The sequence below is a fragment of the Neodiprion lecontei genome, chromosome 4 (genome assembly GCF_021901455.1).
Source record: "Neodiprion lecontei isolate iyNeoLeco1 chromosome 4, iyNeoLeco1.1, whole genome shotgun sequence".
In the NCBI taxonomy this organism is placed as follows: Eukaryota; Metazoa; Arthropoda; class Insecta; order Hymenoptera; family Diprionidae; genus Neodiprion; species Neodiprion lecontei.
This window is the reverse complement of record NC_060263.1, coordinates 6,718,956-6,742,279: the sequence shown is the minus strand read 5'-3', so window position 1 is coordinate 6,742,279 and position 23,324 is coordinate 6,718,956. Positions and strand designations below refer to the sequence as shown.

The 23,324-nt window shown below is 39.2% G+C and overlaps 5 protein-coding genes across 9 annotated transcripts in view; 4 read left to right on the top strand and 1 right to left on the bottom strand.

Moving 5' to 3' along the window:
• The window catches only part of LOC107227172, a 122,675-nt gene that overhangs the window by 71,666 nt on the left and 27,685 nt on the right, over positions 1-23,324 (bottom strand). The gene's annotated exons all lie outside the window — the stretch shown is intronic.
• LOC107227058 overlaps positions 1-23,324 on the top strand; it is a 65,842-nt gene that overhangs the window by 34,415 nt on the left and 8,103 nt on the right. For both annotated transcript variants that reach the window (XM_046736254.1, XM_046736255.1), the window contains exon 3: positions 22,127-22,431. In XM_046736254.1, the coding sequence (XP_046592210.1) occupies positions 22,127-22,431 (305 nt within the window). The remainder of the gene's footprint in view (positions 1-22,126; positions 22,432-23,324) is intronic.
• Positions 1,807-3,788, top strand: LOC107218230 (facilitated trehalose transporter Tret1). The gene is made up of 2 exons (XM_015656049.2): positions 1,807-2,068; positions 2,133-3,788. The coding sequence occupies exons 1-2, from the start codon at positions 1,999-2,001 to the stop codon at positions 3,443-3,445; spliced, it is 1,383 nt and encodes a 460-aa protein (XP_015511535.2). The 5' UTR covers positions 1,807-1,998; the 3' UTR covers positions 3,446-3,788.
• Positions 6,904-9,443, top strand: LOC124293824 (facilitated trehalose transporter Tret1-like). Its single transcript, XM_046736282.1, has 2 exons — positions 6,904-7,156; positions 7,223-9,443. The coding sequence occupies exons 1-2, from the start codon at positions 7,087-7,089 to the stop codon at positions 8,533-8,535; spliced, it is 1,383 nt and encodes a 460-aa protein (XP_046592238.1). The 5' UTR covers positions 6,904-7,086; the 3' UTR covers positions 8,536-9,443.
• LOC107218231 (facilitated trehalose transporter Tret1) lies at positions 12,760-15,650 on the top strand. The gene is made up of 2 exons (XM_015656050.2): positions 12,760-12,961; positions 13,028-15,650. Exons 1-2 carry the CDS (start codon positions 12,892-12,894, stop codon positions 14,338-14,340), a joined length of 1,383 nt encoding a protein of 460 aa, XP_015511536.2. The 5' UTR covers positions 12,760-12,891; the 3' UTR covers positions 14,341-15,650.

Below are 23,324 nucleotides of genomic sequence, written 5' to 3'. Positions count from 1 at the left end.
GGCGAATTTGTTAAACGTTTCCTTTCAACGAATGACCCTTCAACGACTTGCTCTCTTCCGTGGCTAACTGATGCACATTCCACTTCGTTAAACGCATGATTCAAGACTCCTTGCACAAACAAACACACACATACACACACATACACAATGTTTGAACGAACTTGGCGTGGCGAAGAAGGCACGAAAGAAGTCAGACACTGTAAGCAGGCTTCCTTCTCTCCACCATTACCGGGTTAATTAAATCTTTACCATCACCTGGGGGGCTGTTCTCGGTACTCGGTATTCGGTACTCAAAACGAGGACTCCGGTAGGCAGCCCAGGGGTTGAGTACTGGAGGGTAGAAAATCAGGAATTTCAATAATACGATCCGCTTTGCTGGAGTAGAGATTGAATATTTCCTCGATAAACAACCGCTGTAACCCAAGAGAAGCAAAAATACAACTGTCTCGATACGGTATTCCTGTTTTACTGTAGCGTACTACGTTGAAAAATGTCGTGTTCTTTATTACACTTCGAATGAACTCGTTTCGAATTTGATGACAATGGTTTCTACTTTTCATACACTTTAAGAGTTTTCCGATGCTTGCAACTTCGTTCTCTCTATAAAGCGACCTTGGCGATCCTCTGCGATTGAGACTTTAAAACAGCTCATGGTAGTCGATATCCAATCAAGGCCTGATTCGAGATACTTGAGCATACGATAAAAATATCACGAATCAAAGAATGGAAACGGTCGCTGACAGGTGGGCTATGATTATAGCGGATGAATAGAATCAACAGGTTATCAAATTTGTCCGAAGGAGATCAAGGGAGATTCGAACGGTTAAAGCGTATTGCCAACATCACCGTACATATTTTTATATGCAATTAGTACTGGTAGCCCTGACATATTCTGTAAACAAAATAAAAATGTATGTCGAATAGTCCCATACAGGCGACTCCTGAAGTCGATATTGGAATTGGAATCCTATTTTAAGTTATTGCAGTGTATTTTAAATCAGTGCAATTGAACATAGAAGAACTTTTTTAACACAACGATGCCAAAGGTTGTCAAAAATGTGTGAAAGCATGATCGTAACAAAATCTTAATCCTTTCTGCCTGAAATGGATCGATGCTATGGACGATGATTGACAAACTGACTATTCGAAATCCTTGATTGTGGATTTATTTCCTATTGTTCAGTAATGTTAAAGCTGTTGGCATACATGCAATGATCGATATTCGAGTACGAGCCTCATTTGATCTTAATCAACATATCACGGTACATACTTTTTTACTTGGTGAGAACCAAAGAACTAGCTCGCATTAGTCGATCATTATTTACCATAAGCGTGCATCAATGTTAGGAAAAATATCAATTCCCTCCCAGAATATTTTGACAAGCTGCATACGACGCATGAGTTCAGGGTACGATAAATATATAACGACGAAGTAATTTGTACTTTTATGTTAACAGAATGTGAATTATTTGCATCGCCACACCGCCAAGAGATAATAAATTTGATTTAACTGTTGTTGATGAGCTTCAACTTTTCGCTTACCTGTTCCTTTTCATTATATTGGGTGTAACCTTGGGTTACTTAACGTTTCCAAGAATGAATAATCTAAATGCTTACGTTAAAACTGCAAGACAACACGAATCAGTATTCGGGATCTATCAGAACGATAAGGAAACTGGGCAAATATCATCAAGATATTCGTACATAAAACGATAAGCTTTATCATCCCATACATAGAAGAATACTGTAAGTAATGAGCATGATCGTGTAAGTTCGTACATTGTTCACGCTGATACACGGAGCCAAATAAATCATTCGGATTGTTGGGAAGGTTACTGATTACAGCTAAACAGTTCGTCACTGTCGATTTTGGGATACGCGCAAGTCCAGCAGGCGTTCTTACCAGTTGACAGTTAGTGCCCGACGCGAATCAGTTAAACTCGGTTGAATTCAACCGTGGGACCATTTTGACACCAAAGTATCAAATGACCATAAGCCATGACTCAAAGTTCGGGGTTGTTGTTGTCAAAGTACCCGTTGTGGCTACAATGGGTCGGTGCTTTTGGAGGTGAGTGAAGCCGAAACAATACCTCCAAGCTCCCAATAGTCGTTACAGCTTTCGTGTTCTGCAGTGATGTTGAAGTTGTTTGCGTGCGGCCTGTCGGTCGGTTGGGCCTCACCCTACCTGGCAAGCTTTACGAGTGGAACCGCCCCGTTTCCGGCGACAACGGACGAGGTATCATGGATGGCGTCGACTTACCAGCTGGGGAGATTCCCCGGCGCAATCCTAGGAGCAGTTGGCGTTCAGTACTTCGGTGGAAAAATAGTGATAATAGGCAATGCGGTCGTCCTGTTGATTTCCTGGATCCTGGTAATTGTGTCGAACTCGGTGCCCTGGATATACGCTGCCAGATTCCTCAGCGGACTGTGCGTTGAGGCAGCGAACATCTGCTACCCTCTCTACCTCGGAGACATTTCAAGTCCCAGTATAAGGGGGACTCTTATGGTCCTGGCAATCAACGGCTTGTCCCTCGGGATTGTAGCCGGATATGCGATAGGTCCTTACGTATCGATGAGAGTGTTTTCCGGCATCGGCGTTGCGCTCATCGTCGGTTGCATTGTGATCGTTACACTGTTACCCCAGTCACCTTACTACCTCGTGAGTAATAACAAGACGAAAGAGGCAGAAAATTCGGTGCTCAGTTACAACCGAAAAGCTGATGTCCAACTGGAAATGGATTTGATAAGGAAATTTGTCGCCAGGACGGAATCCATTACGTTCACCGATCGATTGCGAGAATTGAATTTGCCCAAAAATCGAAAGTACGGACTCATTTTAATCGCCTTGATATTCTTCATGCAAACATCCGGAATGAACGTACTGATAACTTACACGGAGAGCATTGCGACCAGAGGAATGTTGAGTTTGATTTCACCTTCCACAATGCCAATCACAATGGGTGGTCTGACCATTCTTGGTGCTTGGACGTCCATGTATTACGTTGACAAATTCGAAAGGAAAACAGTTTGGGTATTTTCCACAGCCGGACTTGCCTTGAACTTGATAGCCTTGGGGACGCACTTTTATCTTTTGGACGTCGGCGTTGATCCCAGCTACTTACAATGGCTCTTCATATTGTCCGTAAGCATATACGGTGCATTCTCCAGTATGGGAATGGGATCCATCCCGTATATACTCCTCAGTGAACTGTTCGGTTCAAATATACGAACACTGGCGATTTGCATATGTTGTTCTGTCGGTGGCCTCTCTGGATTTGTTGGTATCTACGGTTACCAGTATCTGTTGGAAGTCATTGCCGAAAGTTATATCTACTGGATAACTGGAGCTTGGGTGTTCGTAGCTCTTATTTTTGGCCTCGTACTGGTACCAAATACAAAGGGAAAAACACTCACGGAAATTCAAGACGTCCTGCTGGAGAATTAATTATGCGGCATAAGGCGAATGCTTTGAAAGTTTCAGTCAAGCAAGAAATACTGATTTCCTGTTACGATCTTTTATAATGACAAAAAAAAATCGATATTCAAAACATTTGCTTTCATCCTCTATGACTTTTTTTAGCAATATTTATCGCAATCAGTTGTTTGCAGCAACAATTCGAAGTACCTGCAACATCATTTAAGCAGTAATTACTCGACCACTTATCATGAAAATAAAATATTTCTAACAAAAACATAATCAAAAAATGTATTATGAGATAACATGTGAACAAAATGATCATCAAGTCTATTTCTACGTTTAATTGTCATAAAAATATTCAAAAGGAAATTCCAATTCAAATATGTGTTTGAGAAAAACTTTTTCTTTTCTACCAACCTTTTCCCACCTTGGAAATCACAAACAGTATTGACTCGCAATCGGTGTTGGACAGCATCCAATTACTTTTTGTGATCAATTACAGAAAAAATTTATTACAAATTACGATTGTACCGATTTTTGTACTAGGACGTAAAAGTGGGCTTTTCGGTACTCCGCGCATGCGCATTCGCAGACTGACTTGAGCGTCGTAGAAACGGGTACTTTGCGTACGGAAACATGTAGGAAAAGACGCGTAAACCGAGATCGCGTTATATCGATAATAATTGACGATTGGTATGAGTGGCAGGAAACGATGCTCAACCTGAGTGTAAGCTGCAACTCCGGTTGCTTAAATAAGGCGCGAATCGTTGAGCAGATAAAGAAACTCGTTGTACAATCACGAGCAGTGATCTTAATTTCAATGCAAAATCTGTTCTTCGTTCAAATTGGTATTCCATCAGCGTTGAAATTACCACTAAGGTATCACAAATAAAACTTCTCGCGATAAGATGTTGCGTGATAAGTGCTTGTCAACGAATTACGTGAAACACTCGTGCATCGTGCAATGAATTCGATTGAGACAAGTGAATGGATAAGAATCCGTATCGGATTAATTATATTCGCATATGTCGCGTTTTCGATGAAATCTACAGTTATAAATGCCTATTAAAGATATTTAACGAATTCTGTATCCACTGGATTGGAGCGATCTACCGGGGTCGAAAATATCTTTGCTTTTCTAAGTAACTAATGTTTCTGTATACATAGAACGGACAGAGGAGAATTATGTGATCGTTTTTACGAGATGCGAAATACTGAGAAATCTAAATATTTCTCAAATAAATAAACGCTTGTAATGTTTCTACAGTATACAACACGGGCCGAGGCGGAATAGTAAATTGAAATATTAAAATAGTAGATGTGATAATCTGTAGGTTTGACGAGATATAATTCGGTAATTTTGAAGCCTTGATAATCGTTCCAAAAAGCAACGGCTTTGGTCGATCACAAGTGGCTGACGAATGACGGATTGAAGGCGGATTGAAAATTACATGAAATCAGGCTTTGCCAATCAACAAAGAACAAGAAAGATATTGTGAACTGTAACAGGATATGCACCTCGGGTTTTGGCTGTTTCATTCTCCTCGATTTTTGAAGACGGTTTACAAAATTATAGCACTGGACTCTATTCGGTAATCTGATTTCGCACCAAGTATAAGGTACTGGGTCTGCGAAGCCTTGCCGAAAGAGTGGGAAGAGAAATACTCGGTACGTCGATCAGAAGGTAGGGTGAATTATACCTGACGGTAACAACTGATCAGCGTTCCGATCTGATGATATGCCGTATTGATACATGCATATTGTAACGTTCTTGGACCTTACGGAAATAAATATGGATTCGTGAGTTTGATTATCAAGCCAAAATCAAAGGCGTAAATAAATGTCGTGAAAAAGCTTTAAGTCTGACACAAGACTGTTTTTACGAAAATGTTGGTTGACGCAGCAACCTTATTCTTTTGAAAGACATAAGAGGTTTATAAACGTCTTTTATCTATGATGACTACTGGATCATTAAAAAGGAGGCAAAACGGACAATTTCACCCTTTGTAACAATATATGTGGGGCATTCCACGTCAAATTAGCAGCCCATGTGCTTCACCCCCTTCGATTCTGTTCGTTTTTTAAGTACGACGTTCTCACCAATCCAAAAGGGGCTCGGGATTTTGTTCTGATTTTCTTCAACCACTGGTAAAACTTGCACAAAAGCGCGAAACTGATTACGAAAACGCCATTTTCAAAAATCTTTCAAAACAAAATTCACACTGATTCTATGATTCGAAATCCGATTTTCGAGCAACATACGACAATGAAATCTCAATATTCGCTAATTTTTTCGCAAGTTTTCAGTTTCTCCATGTGCGGAATTTTACTTGCTTTTTTATTTCGTTATATGTCTCGATCTAAATAGATTGCAGAATCGCAGAATCGGGAATAGAAAAGAGAACACACACCATAGAAGGAAAAAAAACAGCTCCGATGCCGGCATGAAGAAATAGAAAACTTACGAAAAAAATATAATAAATATTGAGATCCCGGTATCTTTTTGTTCGTCTCAACCGATAATCGCGGCTGCGCTCATTACCGACGTGCAATCACCATGACAGTGTCTAACACGCTCTTACCATAAGTTCTTAGATCAATATCGATCCACAGAGTTGGCATCATAGAGTATAACATTACTGCGTTCATAATTCTTACGCAAAAAATAATCCTCGCTAAAGGAGGGGCCGGTCCTTCAAGACTTGGGGGTGTCTCATCGGACTTTTGTCTTTTTTATCCGAATAGTTCAAGACCATAGATAAAAATACCGCAATTGCAATAAGTCAAGTTTTTTGTAGCCGAAAATAATTATCGTAACAGCGTATCAATGAATGTATTCATTGAAGATTATTGACGATACTAAAAAATTCATTCTTACGGAGATTCTTGTATTTTTTTTTTTTTTTGTTTTTGCATTTATCGACGTATATATCGACCGATAATGGTTGCTGCGATCATCAAGATCTTTTTTTCTAGTATATTTGGTATTTACACATAAGTTTGGAATATATTCAGCATTTTAGGACAAGAAAAACGTTTGTTCCGTCCATGCAAATTAATTATTTACGTATTAACGAAATAAAAAAAGACAAAAGTCCGATGAGCGCCTCGAAATCTTGAAGGACCGGCCCCTCCTTTCGCGAGGATTATTTTTTGATGTACAAGTACAGTTTAAGATTGTGTAAAGCAGAAAAAAAAATTATCGATTTATTTTGAGACAGTCTAATATATATATACATATATATATAGAATAAGCTGCCTCGCACTCGTTCTTCGGGATATAATTCGAATTGCAGCATTACAGCATACTATGGAACAAATAAGCTGTCATGATAACATGCAGCAATTAATATTCGGATCTTGCATGACAACAAGATAAGAGATATCAATGAATCTCGTTTAAAGATTTACTACAGTAATGATTCATGCAGTCCGTGTGTTAGAGCCGAATACAAATGCACACGGATTTTTGAACAAGGTAGCTGATTCCACGATCGAACAGCATGCACCAGTCGACCTACGTTCACTTCACATCACCCACGACTCTGGCCCGCGTTCGACCTCACGAAGGTGTTGGAGCCAACGTAAGGTCTAAGTGAAAAAAATCGATCGGGATTCGATATTGCGAGGACTAATTTTAACACCACGGTGTCCGACTACCCGACGATATGGTGAACACCTTGATCGCATCCTGGCGAAGCTACCCGATGTGGCTGCAATGGGTCGCTTCGATAGCGGGTGAGTAAAAGTGATCGACGAAAAGAAACATTCAGATCGCTAATTGTGAATATTCGTGTTACTCAGTAATGTTCAAGCTGTTCGTTTGCGGACTCTCCCTCGGTTGGGCCTCGCCCTACACCGCGCAGTTTTTGAACGGGGATTCACCGTTTCCCGCGACAACCGAGGAAGTGTCCTGGATATCATCCATGTTCCAACTGGGCCGAATACCGGGCGCAATATTGGGAGCAATTGGAGTCCAATACTTGGGAAGCAAAAAAGTGCTGATCGGAAACGGACTGGCATTTTTGATATCCTGGATTTTGTCAATCGCGGCTTACTCTGTGCCCTGGCTCTATGTGACAAGATTCATTTGCGGAGCTAGCACCGAGGCGGTGAATATCTGCTACCCTATTTACCTCGGGGATATTTCTAGCCCCGAAATTCGAGGCACCGTCATGGTCCTGGCGATGAACGGCTTGACCATAGGTTCCATGGTAGGCTTAACCATAGGGCCCTACGTCTCGATGAGAGTTTACGCTTACGTGGGTCTTGTACCGACCGTCATATTCCTTGCGATGATGCTGTTGCTTCCGGATTCACCGTATTACCTTGCGAGCAAGAAGAAATTTGAGGAAGCAGAGAAATCCATTCTTGCTTACAACCGAAAAGCAGAAGTCGACAAGGAGGTGAAATCGATTAATGCATTCGTCGCCGAAACGCAATCGATGAAATTCAGGGACAGATTGCGGGAGTTGAATTTACCCTGTAACAGAAATGCTACGATGAATTTGGTATGGTTCACCTTCTTTGCCCAATTCACCGGAGCCAACCCCATATCGGTATATCTAGAAACAATCTCGACGAGAGCAATGCTGACTGTGATATCAGCTTCATCGATGCCGCTTGTAACGACAGCTCTAGCTGTTTTAGGTGGGTGGCTGGTAACGCTGTTTGCTGACAAATGGCAACGGACGGTAATGTGGGTTATTTCAAACGGCGGTGCCGGCTTATGCATGACGGCCATGGGACTTCATTTCTATCTTCTGAATATCGGCGTGGATCCAAATTCGCTGCAATGGTTGTTCATTTTGTCGATGGGAATATCTGGGCTATTTCACAGTGTGGGAACCACTCCCGTACCTCACATACTACTCGGCGAACTTTTCGGGGCTAGGATACGAACTCTGGCCGTCTGCATCTGCTGCTCGTTCGGAGGCATCTTCGGCTTCCTCTCAGTATACAGCTACCAATATCTGATCGACATCATGGACGAGGCTTACGTATACTGGATACTGGCAGTGGTTGCCTTACTCGCCGTGATTTACGGCGTCGTTATGATGCCTCCGACGAAGGGAAAATCTTTGACAGAAATACAGACTGAATTGATAAGGAAATAGTATCCATGCAATGGACAGTAGTTGTTAATTCTAAGCCTCCAGGTAACTCCTGCTTTTCTAGATCTCCAATAATCTCTTTTAGACCACTCGAAGTATACACATTACATTTGTCGGTAACGTGGCGATTTCTGCACCAATATAAAAACAGAAAATGCATGGTCATCATCTCAAATGAGGCTCTCGTCTAATATCTTCCAGACAGTTGACAAAATTACGTACAAGTGATAAATATAATTATCGTAATACGATCGATAAAATCCAGACTAGGTATTTTACTGTAGTCGAGTGGCGGTCAAAATAGGCCCCTGAAGAATGGAATAACGTTGGACCAATTTCGACAACGCAATTTTTTTTTATCTAACCTGAGAATAAATTTTAAGCGTTATCGACATTTTTTCAAACTCCACTCAATTGTACAGAAGGCCCGTTATGTTCGCCTTTCCTCTATGTAAATTTGACCACTCCTCGAAATTATTTCTGTCGTAATAATTACTTTATAAAGTTTCGCTCCTTCTCAAATCTTCGAGTGTAAGATTCAATGAAGGTATAGAAGTTTCCACATACCATAAAATTCTGAAATCTCCGAAATGATTTCATAATCAAATCTTCAGTTGTTGATATGATAGTAATGTATTTAAGTCATTCGAATGAATGTAACTTTCAATATGTTCCAAAATGCCGTCACTTGTATTTTTATCACAAAAAATCTTACCGTTGACGTGAAATGGAAAGAAATATTTTTTGTTGATTTTTTTAGTGGCCGAATGCAATTTTTTTTATTACAAAAACAGTCTCAAGTGGCCATTTTCATTGTGTTAACGACCTTGACTTTCACGAAATTTACACCTACCGAAAGTTATATCTACTGTATAACTGGAGCTTGGGTATTCGTAGCTCTTATTTTTGGCCATATACGGGTACCTAATACAAAGGGAAAAACACTCACGGAAATTCTAGAAGTCCTGCTGGAGAATTAATTATGCAGGACAAGGCGAATACTTTGACAGTTTCAGTCAAGCAAGAAAAACTGATTTCCTGTTACGATCTGTAATAATCACAAAAAAAAATCGGTATTCAAAACATTTGCTTTCATCTTCCATGAATTTTTTTAGCAATAATTATCGCAATCGGTTGTTTGCAACAAAGATCCGAAGTACCTTCAACACCATTTAGGCAGTAATTCCTCGTCCACTTATCATGAAAATAAAATATTTCTAACAAAAACATAATCAAAAAAAGTATTATGAGGTAACATGTGAACAAAATGATCATCAAGTCTATTTCTATGTATAATTGTCATAAAAATATTCAAGAGGAAATTCCAATTCAAATATATGTTTGAGACGAACTCTTTTTTCTCTACCAACCTTTTCCCACCTTGGAAATCACAAACAGTATTGACTCGCAGTCGGTGTTGGACAGCATCCAATTACTTTTTGTGATCAATTACAGAAAAAATCTATTACAAATTAAAATTGTACCGATTTTTGTACTAGGACGTAAAGGTGGGTATTTCGGTACTCCGCGCATGCGCATTCGCAGACTGACTTGAGCGTCGTAGAAACGGGTACTTTGCGTACGGAAAGATGCAGGAAAAAACGCGTAAAACAAGATCGCGTTATATCGATAATAATTGACGCTTGGCATGAGTGGCAGGATACGATGCTCAACCTGAGTATAAGCTGCAACTCCGGTTGCTTGAATAACACGCGAATCGTTGTGCACATACAGAAACTCACTGTACAATCACGAGCAGTGTTCTTAATTTCAATGCAAAATCTATTTTCGTTCAAATTGGAATTCCATCAGCGTTGAAATTACCACTAAGGTATCACAAATAAAACTTCTCGCGATAAGATGTCTGCGTGATAAGTGCTTGTCAACGAATTACGTGAAACACTCGTGCATCGTGCAATGAATTCGATTGAGACAAGTGAATGGATAAGAATCCGTATCGGATTAATTATATTCGCATATGTCGCGTTTTCGATGAAATCTACAGTTATAAATGCCTATCAAAGATATTTAACGAATACTGCATCCACTGGATTGGAGCGATCTGCCGGGATCGAAAATATCTTTGCTTTTCTAAGTGACTAATCTTTATGTATATGTCGGCGTATGAGACATATCACCGAGCGGGCAATTCAGAAGACGTTGTTAACAGTCCCACCGACTGCGCGCGCAGGCCAAACAGTCCCACGAGAGACTATATAAAGGGCCGCGTTCAAGTCGGCTGATGAGGCACTCCGACTTGAACGCTACACGAGGGCGTTCAATATAGATAACCATTGCCCATACGCCGTGACTCGATTAAGCAGTTTTAGTTTGACTTACAATAAAGGCAAATTCGGTTGGAACAATTGGCGGGTTTCGACATCATGAAACCTTCCAGACCCTTTCATGGTGATACTCCTACCATACAACGAACAGATGAGTATTATGTGATCGTTTTTGCGAGATGCGAAATACTGAGAAATCTAAATATTTCTCAAATAAATAAACGCTTGTAATGTTTCTACAGTATACAACACGGGCCGAGGCGGAATAGTAAATTGAAATATTAAAATAGTAGATGTGATAATCTGTAGGTTTGACGAGATATAATTCGGTAATTTTGAAGCCTTGATAATCGTTCCAAAAAGCAACGGCTTTGGTCGATCACAAGTGGTTGACGAATGACGGATTGAAGGCGGATTGAAAATTGCGTGAAATCAGGCTTTGCCAATCAACAAAGAACAAGAAAGATATTATGAACTGTAACAGGATATGCACCTCGAGTTTTGGCTGTTTCATTCTCCTCGATTTTTGAAGACGGTTTACAAAATTATAGCACTGGACTCTATTCGGTAATCTGATTTCGCACCAAGTATAAGGTACTGGGTCTGCGAAGCCTTGCCGAAAGAGTGGGAAGAGAAATACTCGGTACGTCAATCAGAAGGTAGGATGGACTACACCTGACGGTAACAACTGATCAGCGTTCCGATCTGATGATATGCCGTATTGATACATGCATATTGTAACGTTCTTGGACCTTACGGAAATAAATATGGATTCGTGAGTTTGATTATCAAGCCAAAATCAAAGGCGTAAATAAATGTCGTGAAAAAGCTTTAATTGCAGGATACGTGTTTCTGGTTTTAAGTCTGACACAAGACTGTTTTTACGAAAATGTTGGTTGACGCAGCAACCTTATTCTTTCGAAAGACATAAGAGGTTTATAAACGTCTTTTATCTATGATGACTACTGGATCATTAAAAAGGAGGCAAAACGGGTGATTTCACCCTTTGTAACAATATATATGGGGCATTCCACGTCAAATTAGCAGCCCATGTACCTCACCCCCTTCGATTCTGTTCGTTTTTTAAGTACGACGTTCTCACCAATCCAAAAGAGTCTCGGGAATTTGTTCTGATTTTCTTCAACCACAGGTAAAACTTGCACAAAAGCGCAAAACTAATTACGACAACGCCATTTTCAAAAATCGTTAAAAACAAAATTCACACTGATTCTATGATTCGAAGTGTGACTTCCGAGCAACATACGACAATGAAATCTCAATATTCGCTAATTTTTTCGCAAGTTTTCAGTTTCTCCATGTGCGGAAGTTTACTTGCTTTTTTATTTTGTTATATGTCTCGATCTAAATAGATGGCAGAATCGCAGAATCGGGAATAGAAAAGAGAACACACACAAGAGAAGGAAAAAAAACAGCTCCGATGCCGGCATGAAGAAATAGAAAACTTACGAAAAAAATATAATAAATATTGAGATCCCGGTATCTTTTTGTTCGTCTCAACCGATAATCGCGGCTGCGCTCAGTACCGACGTGCAATAACCATGACGGTGTCTAACACGCTCTTACCATAAGTTCTTAGATCTATATCGATCCACAGAGTTAGCATCATAGAGTATAACATTACTGCGTTCATAATTCTTACGCGTCATGCCATCCGTCATCAAGGAAAATCAACTCGTATCTTCGCAATGCTAAGCACTAAGCAGTGTGTATATATTTTTTTTTTCACGGTTGAAACGAATATCTTTTCTAACATTAGATAAGATAAGAGATATCAATGAATCTCGTTTCAAGATTTACTGCAGGTATGATTTGTGCAGTCCATGTGTTAGAGCCGAATACAAATGCACACGGATTTTTGAACGCGGTAACTGATTCCACGATCGAACAGCATGTACCAGTCGACCTAGGTTCACTTCACAACACCCACGACTCTAGCCCGCGTTCGACCTGACAAAGGTGTTGGAGCCAACGTAAGGTCTGAGTGAAAAAATCGATCGGGATTCGATATTGCGAGGACTAATTTTAACACCACGGTGTCCGACTGGCCGACGATATGGTAAACACCTTGATCGCATCCTGGCGAAGCTACCCGATGTGGCTGCAATGGGTCGCTTCGATAGCGGGTGAGTAAAAGTGATCGACGAAAAGAAACATTCAGATCGTTAATTGTGAAAATTCGTGTTACTCAGTAATGTTCAAGCTGTTCGTTTGCGGACTCTCCCTCGGTTGGGCCTCGCCCTACATCGCGCAGTTTTTGAGCGGGGATTCACCGTTTCCCGCGACAACCGAGGAAGTGTCCTGGATATCATCCATGTTCCAACTGGGCCGAATACCAGGCGCAATATTGGCAGCAATTGGAGTCCAATACTTGGGAAGCAAAAAAGTGCTGATCGGAAACGGACTGGCATTGTTGATATTCTGGATTTTGTCAATCGCGGCTTACTCTGTGCCCTGGCTCTATGTGACAAGATTCATTTGCGGAGCTAGCACCGAGGCGGTGAATATCTGCTACCCTATTTACCTCGGGGATATTTCTAGCCCCGAAATTCGAGGCACCGTCATGGTCCTGGCGATGAACGGCTTGATCATAGGTTCCATGGTAGGCTTAACCATAGGGCCCTACGTCTCGATGAGAGTTTACGCTTACGTGGGTCTTGTACCGACCGTCATATTCCTTGCGATGATGCTGTTGCTTCCGGATTCACCGTATTACCTTGCGAGCAAGAAGAAATTTGAGGAAGCAGAGAAATCCATTCTTGCTTACAACCGAAAGGCAGAAGTCGACAAGGAGGTGAAATCGATTAACGCATTCGTCGCCGAAACGCAATCGATGAAATTCAGGGACAGATTGCGGGAGTTGAATTTACCCTGTAACAGAAATGCTACGATGAATTTGGTATGGTTCACCTTCTTTGCCCAATTCACCGGAGCCAACCCCATATCGGTATATCTAGAAACAATCTCGACGAGAGCAATGCTGACTGTGATATCAGCTTCATCGATGCCGCTTGTAACGACAGGTCTAGGTGTTTTAGGTGGGTGGCTGGTAACGCTGTTTGCTGACAAATGGCAACGGACGGTAATGTGGGTTATTTCAAACGGCGGTGCCGGCTTATGCATGACGGCCATGGGACTTCATTTCTATCTTCTGAATATCGGCGTGGATCCAAATTCGCTGCAATGGTTGTTCATTTTGTCGATGGGAATATCTGGGCTATTTTACAGTGTGGGAACCACTCCCGTACCTCACATACTACTCGGCGAACTTTTCGGGGCTAGGATACGAACTCTGGCCGTCTGCATCTGCTGCTCGTTCGGAGGCATCTTCGGCTTTCTCTCGATATACAGCTACCAATATCTGATCGACATCGTGGACGAGGCTTACGTATACTGGATAGTGGCAGTGGTTGCCTTACTCGCCGTGATTTACGGCGTCGTTATGATGCCTCCGACGAAGGGAAAATCTTTGACAGAAATACAGACTGAATTGATAAGGAAATAGTATCCATGCAATGGACAGTAGTTGTTAATTCTAAGCCTCCAGGTAACTCCTGCTTTTCTAGATCTCCAATAATCTCTTTTAGACCACTCGAAGTATACACATTAAGTTTGTCGGTAATGTGGCGATTTCTGCACGGATATAAAAACAGAAAATGCATGGTCATCATCTCAAATGAGGCTCTCGTTTAATATCTTCCAGACACTTCATAAAATTACGTACGAGTGATAAATATAATTATCGTAATACGATCGATAAAATCCAGACTAGGTATTTTACTGTAGTCGAGTGGCGGTCAAAATAGGCCCCTGAAGAATGGAATAACGTTGGACCAATTTCGACAACGCAATTTTTTTTTATCTAACCTGAGAATAAATTTTAAGCGTTATCGACATTTTTTCAAACTCCACTCAATTGTACAGAAGGCCCGTTATGTTCGCCTTTCCTCTATGTAAATTTGACCACTCCTCGAAATTATTTCTGTCGTAATAATTACTTTATAAAGTTTCGCTCCTTCTCAAATCTTCGAGTGTAAGATTCAATGAAGGTATAGAAGTTTCCACATACCATAAAATTCTGAAATCTCCGAAATGATTTCATAATCAAATCTTCAGTTGTTGATGTGATAGTAATGTATTTAAGTCATTCGAATGAATGTAACTTTCAATATGTTCCAAAATGCCGTCAATTGTATTTTTATCACAAAAAATCTTACCGTTGACGTGAAATGGAAAGGAATATTTTTTGTTGATTTTTTTAGTGGCGGAATGCAATTTTTTTTTATTACAAAAACAGTCTCGTGTGGCCATTTTCATTGTGTTAACGACCTTGACTTTCACGAAATTTACACCTACCGAAAGTTATATCTACTGTATAACTGGAGCTTGGGTATTCGTAGCTCTTATTTTTAGCCATGTACTGGTACCAAATACAAAGGGAAAAACACTCACGGAAATTCTAGACGTCCTGCTGGAGAATTAATTATGCGGGACAAGGCGAATGCTTTGAAAGTTTCAGTCAAGCAAGAAACACTGATTTCCAGTTACGATCTGTTATAATCACAAAAAAAAATCGATATTCAAAACATTTACTTTCATCTTCCATGAATTTTTTTAGCAATAATTATCGCAATCGGTTGTTTGCAACAAAGATCCGAAGTACCTTCAACACCATTTAAGCAGTAATTAGTCGTCCACTTATCATGAAAATAAAATATTCCTAACAAAAACATAATCAAAAAATGTATTATGAGGTAACATGTGAACAAAATGATCATCAAGTCTATTTCTATGTTTAATTGTCATAAAAATATTCAAAAGGAAATTCCAATTCAAGTATGTGTTTGAGACGAACTCTTCATTTTCTACCAACCTTTTCCCACCTTGTATCGTCCCTTGAAATGAAAATCACAAACAGTATTGACTCGCAATCGGTGTTGGACAGCATCCAATTCCTTTTTTTGATCAATTACAGAAAAAATCTATTACATATTACGATTGTACCGATTTTTGTACTAGGACGTAAAAGTGGGCTTTTCGGTACTCCGCGCATGCGCATTCGCAGACTGACTTGAGCGTCGTAGAAACGGGTACTTTGCGTACGGAAAGATGCAGGAAAAAACGCGTAAAACAAGATCGCGTTATATCGATAATAATTGACGCTTGGGATGAGTGGCAGGATACGATGCTCAACCTGAGTATAAGCTGCAACTCCGGTTGCTTAAATAAGGCGCGAATCGTTGAGCAGATAAAAAAACTCGCTGTACAATCACGAGCAGTGTTCTTAATTTCAATGCAAAATCTGTTCTTCGTTCAAATTGGAATTCCATCAGCGTCGAAATTACCACTAAGGTATCACAAATAAAACTTCTCACGGTAAGATACTGGCTCTGCGAAGCCTTGCCGAAAGAGTGGGAAGAGAAATACTCGGTACGTCAATCAGAAGGTAGGCTGGACTATACCTGACGGTAACAACTGATCAGCATTCCGATCTGATGATATGCCGGATTGATATATACATATACAGGGTGGGGCATTTAAAGTGACCAGGACGATTTTCTCGAAAGCGAAGCAAAATCTCAGAAAAAGTTTCAGACGTGAGCTGCAGGGTTTTGAAGCTGACGGAATATAGCGCGTTCGAATTTTTATTAAGTGGATGCGCCAAGGAGATACGAAGGTCAACATTCTGGACAACAGAACGTAAATTAACATCGAAGAATATTAGACCAAATCAGGCACTGGATACTAGCAATCGTAACGGTAATCTCTGCGCTTTACGGTGTGGTAATGACGCCACAAACGAAGGGAAAATCCTTGACAGAAATACAAACTAACTTGATAAATAAATAGTATCCGTGCAATGGACGGTAGTTGTTAATTCCAAGCCTCCAGGTAACTCCTATTGTTCTAGACCTACCCTAATCTCTTGGAGACCACTCGAAGTACGCACATTGCATTGGTCGGTAACGTGGCGATGTGTGCACAGCTAATAAAACGGAAACTCCCCGTAAGGAAGAACTAACATCATACCAATTACGAGAACGCACTTTTTAAACAAGATTCTCGTTTATCATCATCCAAATAGTTGATAAATATAATTATTGTCAGACAATCGATAAAATCCTATCCAGGGTATTTTAGTATGCGTAAATTTAACCATTCCTCAAGATTACTTCTATGACGTTAATTACTTTATCCAGTTTCATTTTTCCACAAAATTTGGAGCGTACAATTCATTGATCCTAAAGAAGTCTCCCCAAACCATCAAATTTCCAATGTGTTGTTACGATCAAGCTTTCAGTTGTCAATATTGCATTAACATGTTCAAGTAATTCAAATAAACGTCACTATGAAACATTTCAAATCGTCCAAGAGAAGTCGGCGTATATTACAAACAGCAAGAAATTTTCGCACATTTCAAACAAAACGTTGTTAATACAACTTTCGTTTTTCGCATTATTGGCTCAAACGTTTATTCTCTCCCGTGAATGTATCATCATCAGGATAACCTAAATCAAAGAATCCACAATAAAATCTGACTTTGGGTACAATCCTTACCTATCGAATCACCACAGTGAGTGTCGGCAATCGTGTGATTATACGGATTTGCCAGACAGATCATGACAGTCGATGTAATCTCATCATACAAAGTCAGAGATCATCGACCGATCGAAACTCTCAACTTCTGATTACGATATTGAATCCGTTAATAATCCGCATTGAATACCTGCACCACTCTCCAATTATCGCCGTCCCACTAATTACCGACGCAGAGTTAAATCAGACCGATAAATCGGCTAAACTAATTTCATTCAATTCAACGCAAACTCGATTTCTGTTTTTTTTATTACATTGATAGTAATTAACACTCGACGCTTATTCATCTGCCGAACGTTTTTCCGCTCGCTGACGTGCGTGATAGACATTTAAAAGATGAACGCTTGAAAATACAATCAAGTCTAAGATTTTCACCGAGTACAATGTACATATGGGGCGTTCCACATCACGTTGATCCGGATCCGACCCTTGATCTCTCGGATTGTTCTGAGTCTCGAAGGCGTTCGGTTTTTTCGCATTTTTCCCAATTGATTTGAAGCCCAATCCGATAGGTCGAGGGTAAGACTCAGGTCAAATATGTAAGTAATGCCTCATGTATAATACATGGAGCATTCCACGCCAATTCGACCTGGGGTTTTACCCTTGACCTCTCAGATTTGGCGCGCGATTTTTTCTATGATTCTTCTCACTTTGAAAGGTACCCTGTTTTTTTTTCGACTCAATTTGAATTTTCTACAATTTTTAGAAACGATTTTATCGACCGAACAAAATTAAAAATTTGAAATAATTCTAAAAAAACCTGTGTCAAGTATCAAAATTTTTAAGCTTGGACCAGGAGTGGGCCGATTTTCCGTTCTTTCTGTTTTCAAGCTTTTTCCGAAAAAAAAGGTTAAAAAAAATTAGAAACGAAAGTCATTTTACTATGGATGGTTGCTGAAACATTTTTATAAGTCACATTGGATATTTGAAAATTTTTCAAATTTTTCCGAACCATTTTACCATTTGCAACGTTTTTTACTGGCAAAATAAAGAAAAAAGAAAAAACAAAATCTCTTCTAAAAATTGTAGAAAATTCAAGCTTTTCGCGTATTGTATCTCAATACAAACCGACATCCTTTAACCTTTTTTTTCAGTCAAGTTTAAGTTAATTCACTTCGTTAGTTAATTGCTGATAATTGGCACGTTTAAAACAGTACACACCACATACTGTTGTTGATTCTACTGACGGGAATTGTTGAAAGGCGGAGGGAACAAAAATAAATATAACCACCAAACGACGAAGTAATACGAAGGAAGGGAAGAAGAGGGCAAAAAAAAAAAAAAGAAAAAGAAAGAAATTAACTAAATAAGAAAACAACTGCGAGGAAAACAGAAAGTAAATAAACCCCTATAAAAATTAGCCGAAAGTAGGGAGTTAGGCGTAAAAGTTTGTTCTCGAAGGTAAATTCGGGTGAATTCCAATTCAAAGATCATTCGATAGGATAAAGTTTTTTTCTCTCGTTCCCGAATCGATTATATATACTCCCTAGGTTATTAGATCATACGCCTATAGTAGCTATACATTATATAATAAATTGACGTCTTATATTGCTTTAGAGACTTAAACGTAGTTTGTGAAACGAAGAAAATCAAGTTCCTTCGAACAGACAGATTTCGTTAAACGATTCCAGTCAGCCAGTCAAAGAAACATTTCATTTCTGCGCAGCGCCAATTCCGTGACCTTTTTGCATAATTTCCGCAATTTGTTGAATCAAAATCGCTCGACAAGCAAACTACGATGAAAAAAACTTCCGCGCCACAGCCAACATTTCAAACAGTAGTTTAAAAATCGTCGTAAAAAAAATATACCCATCTCCTGGTTTTTAAATAAATGTCACACACTGACCGGCTTTTGCATATGTCAGCCAAAATACTGAAATTCGAGACGATGAAGATACTTCAACAGATGCTGCCTTCAAAAGTTTCAGCGCATCGGGCGCTCGAAATCTGCAGTAAAATACCGACAACAACTATCTTCGCTTTAATTTTGAAATGAACGCAAAGGCAGTTGACTAAATTCAAGTTGCAGGATCTAAGATTCGGGGAAGAAGAATTTTTATTAAAAAAAAAACAAAAATAAAATTAAAAAAAAAAAATATCGACACTTAAAAATCTTTTGTTATTTCTTTGTAGATTTGTTTCTTTTCGAATCGTGCAATGATAAAAGTAACGTAACGATCGATTCGCGAGTATTTGTTGAATCCGGATTTGTTAACAACGCGCAAGTCACAAAGTATTAAAAGAGTCTCGTGGCAAAGGAATAATCAATGTTGAAACTTGAAGAGTTGTTAACAAAGGTTGCAGGTGATTGGCGGCATTGTGAGAACTGGTAAATTGCTAATGATAAAATTAAAACTGGATGAGATGGATCAAAGGAAGATTTTCACCCCTTCTGTATAATATCGTTGTACATATTTTAAAGCCGCAAATTTTCAGGCTTTCGTTATTACTTGTAAAAGAGAGGCGATGAAAAATTTCTTTTCACCCTTTTTCTCCGTTTCATTGCTAATTTCAGCATTGCATTATTCATTGTAAATTACGACACTCGAAAATGTTCGGGCATTGTTTTTTTATAAAAAGGATACAAAAATTTTCCGACTTCACTCGACAGTTATCACGATTCTCTGATGAATTTTAATAAGCAAATCCGGTATTTAAAGGGAGATAAAACGCAACGTCGGTGAAATCGGGAAAACCGAATACAGAGAAACAAATTTAACAACATCGAAGTGATTATAATGTCGGTCGTAAAATCTTATCGCTTTCAAGACTTTGAGTTTAATTCGGACTTTCGGAAAGTTTCAAATCCGGGTAAAATTAACCCTCCTGCAAAAATACTGCTTCAAATAAATACGGAGCATCATCAAACGAAGGAGTTTTGCAACTTTCGTCAAAGCTACGAACGAGAGTAAGACAAAAAAAAAAAAAAAAAGAAAGAAAAAAAAACACAAACCGAAACAAGTGGGGGAAAAAAGTTGTCAAATTAACTTTAGGATATACAGAATTATCTCAAACCCAGTGAATTGTGGTTCAAGTAATCTAATAAGAAACCAAGAATAACAACTTCAGGACTTGTCGTCCAACTCTAATTACGGTTAAAAAAAATAGAAAAACAAATGGTCGTAACCTAATTAGTTTTCCCGTCGACGTATAATTGCTGCGATAAACGCGAAGGAATATCGACTCGTTTAAAATTTCTAGAAAAAAAAAAAAAAAAAAAAGAAAATGAAAAGTCATCTTGATCTAAACATGTGCCGACGTGAAATCGTAGAGATTTTTCCAATAAATAATCGATATCGATAACAAATCGCTAAATGCCTCAGCATAGACGCATATTTGCAAATGAACACGTGCTTTGGTTATCGGTAACTGGAAAGCGATTTTTCTTCAGATTTAAAACAAAAATTTTCTCGTAAACTTCTTACCGTTAAAATTAACCAGACAGACTTGGATTTTTTGAAGAATTTCGACAAAATCTTCGTCAATGATTGATTTTAAAAATATGTGTTAGACGAATAAAAATACAGCATGAATATCTGGCCGCTCTGCGAAAGCAAATTATGACCAGATTTTGGTCGGGCAGAAAACCTTGAATTGCGATTACCATAGGAGATCAGGATTTCATTGAATTATTCAAAAGTCACCACCACGGTCAGATTTACAATTAGGTACCCGTGAAAGTAGGATGAGGTATTCAATTTTCAAACGCCTGATCCATACAATACAGATAATAATTATTATACACGAATTAAAGTGACGGATTAACTAATACATGAAGAGAGAGTGAGAGAGAGAGAAACCGAGTGAAGAAAATAAGGAAATATAAATTATAAATTAAACATAATTATCCGGAGTGAATTGTTTATTGATAATTTATAAGAATACTCGTAATACCAATTAAACTGTTGTTTTCTCTCTCTCTCTCTCTCTCTCAGAATTCATCCATATCGAGAAAATCTATTTCGCTTTTTCTTCTTTATTAGGTTTTTTTTTCTACCTATTTCATGTTTTATTTTTCCACCTACAACCGTTTCCAATTCTAAATATTAAATAATAAACACATTCTAAAAACACACACACACACGGCGAGAGATGTAAAGGAGTGAAATAAAACGCTGTAAAATTATTTCACCAATCAATTGTACTTAGGATTACAATAATAATAATTGATTCGTCCTTGGTGTCAACTTGGTTAATTTCGGTAAGCTTTAATTACGTCGCGGATTATTACGCGGCTCAAAAGTGGATATAGAAAGAAAAAGTAAGGTAGGACAGAAATCATTCGCGGTATTTCCAAGTAATTTACAGGCAGGCGTTCAAAACATGTTCCATATTATTAAAGACCCTGCACCCGGCGTTTAATTAGCGCAAACTGTTTTCGGTGTGTGGCTATTAAGGTTGAGATACAGACGGGGGAAAAAAAGGAAGAAGGAAAAAGGGAGGGGGGGGGGGGGGGAAGGGAAGAAGGAAAAATTGCTGAGCCTTCACGGTATTACCCCAGTGGCGAGAGAAAAACCCCAAAAAAACAAAAAAAAAAAAAAACGAGGTAAAATAAAAACGATTTATCGCTGTAAGGAGTTGTGCGAAACTATACGAACTGTGTAAACGAATCCGGGGTGAGAATTCAACGGCATGTGTCAAAGTAAACAATAAGTCTATATGTGTAAGGGTTTTTTTTTTTTTTTTTATTGCAGAAGAATGAAGCAACGGGTGGCCGTGGCTCTGGCCGCTGTTTGGTTAGCTTCGATTGTCGGGGCGTCGGTTCCTTCGGGAGAAACAACCACCTTTTCCAACCCCCGCTCTTCTGGCCCCTCGCCCGATCAATACACCCCGTCACACCGTAACCCCCGCAGCTACCTAGAGGACGAGGAATACCGCCAGGACTGGATGAACGATGAACCGCCAAGGATAAGAGTCCCGGATCGCGGGGAGAAATTTACCCCCGTCAAAGATTTACGGAGGCCCGGAGGATCGTCGCCCGAATCGGACGGCAGATACGGTTTGTACATGTTTTCACTTCTTTTCTCTTTCTCTCTCTCTCTCTTTCTCACTTTACTTTCCTCTTCTCAGTTTTTTCGGATATCCAAAAATCGATGCATTTTGGTAATTTTCTTTTCAGAAAATGTTACGGAATTGAGAGCGAAAAGGCTTATTGATACCGATGCTTTCACTGATTGTGAGAAAAGGTTTTAGTTCCGGTTACCGCTCAGTCTTTAACTATTTTCATCTTTTACCAGAATCGAAAAATATAGTTCCAAGTACAAAATGACAATTAGTTTTGTAGCTGTTACCGGAAAGTCTAGTATCCGTTACTATTCTTTCTCATTACGATCACTGCTACTATATTTTCTTGCGACTGTTGCGAAAATTTAACGCTCGTGCAACGATAAATTGACGTTAAAGCCTTGTTTGACTAAAAAAGTAGAGTAAACCTCACAAACTGATTTTGCGTTGCAGTAACCAAAAAAGGATCGACGATAGCGCAAAATGGTTAGGCGTACCTCGTTTTTCGTAATTTCAACGATATTCAAACAATGTTTTAAACGATACATGTTTTAATGAATTTTTCTAGTTGCTGTAACAAATGAAATTTTTCTCAGCGTTATTTCAGAAATATGTAAAATGGTTCGAAATTTAGCAGATCTTATTCGAAGAATTATTTTCAACGAAGTCACTGCAACACTTTCACACTTAGACATATTGGCATCCTCAAATATGTATTGATTGTTATCAACAAACGGCGATAGTGATTCAAATGGCTAGAAAACACGTGAAAAGAAGACGACGTGTTTCAGTGAATTTGTTGAAAATAATATTTTGGATAAAATAAACCATCGTGAAGTGAAATCGAAGTAAATTAGATTTTTAACGATATTTTAGAGCGATTTGAAG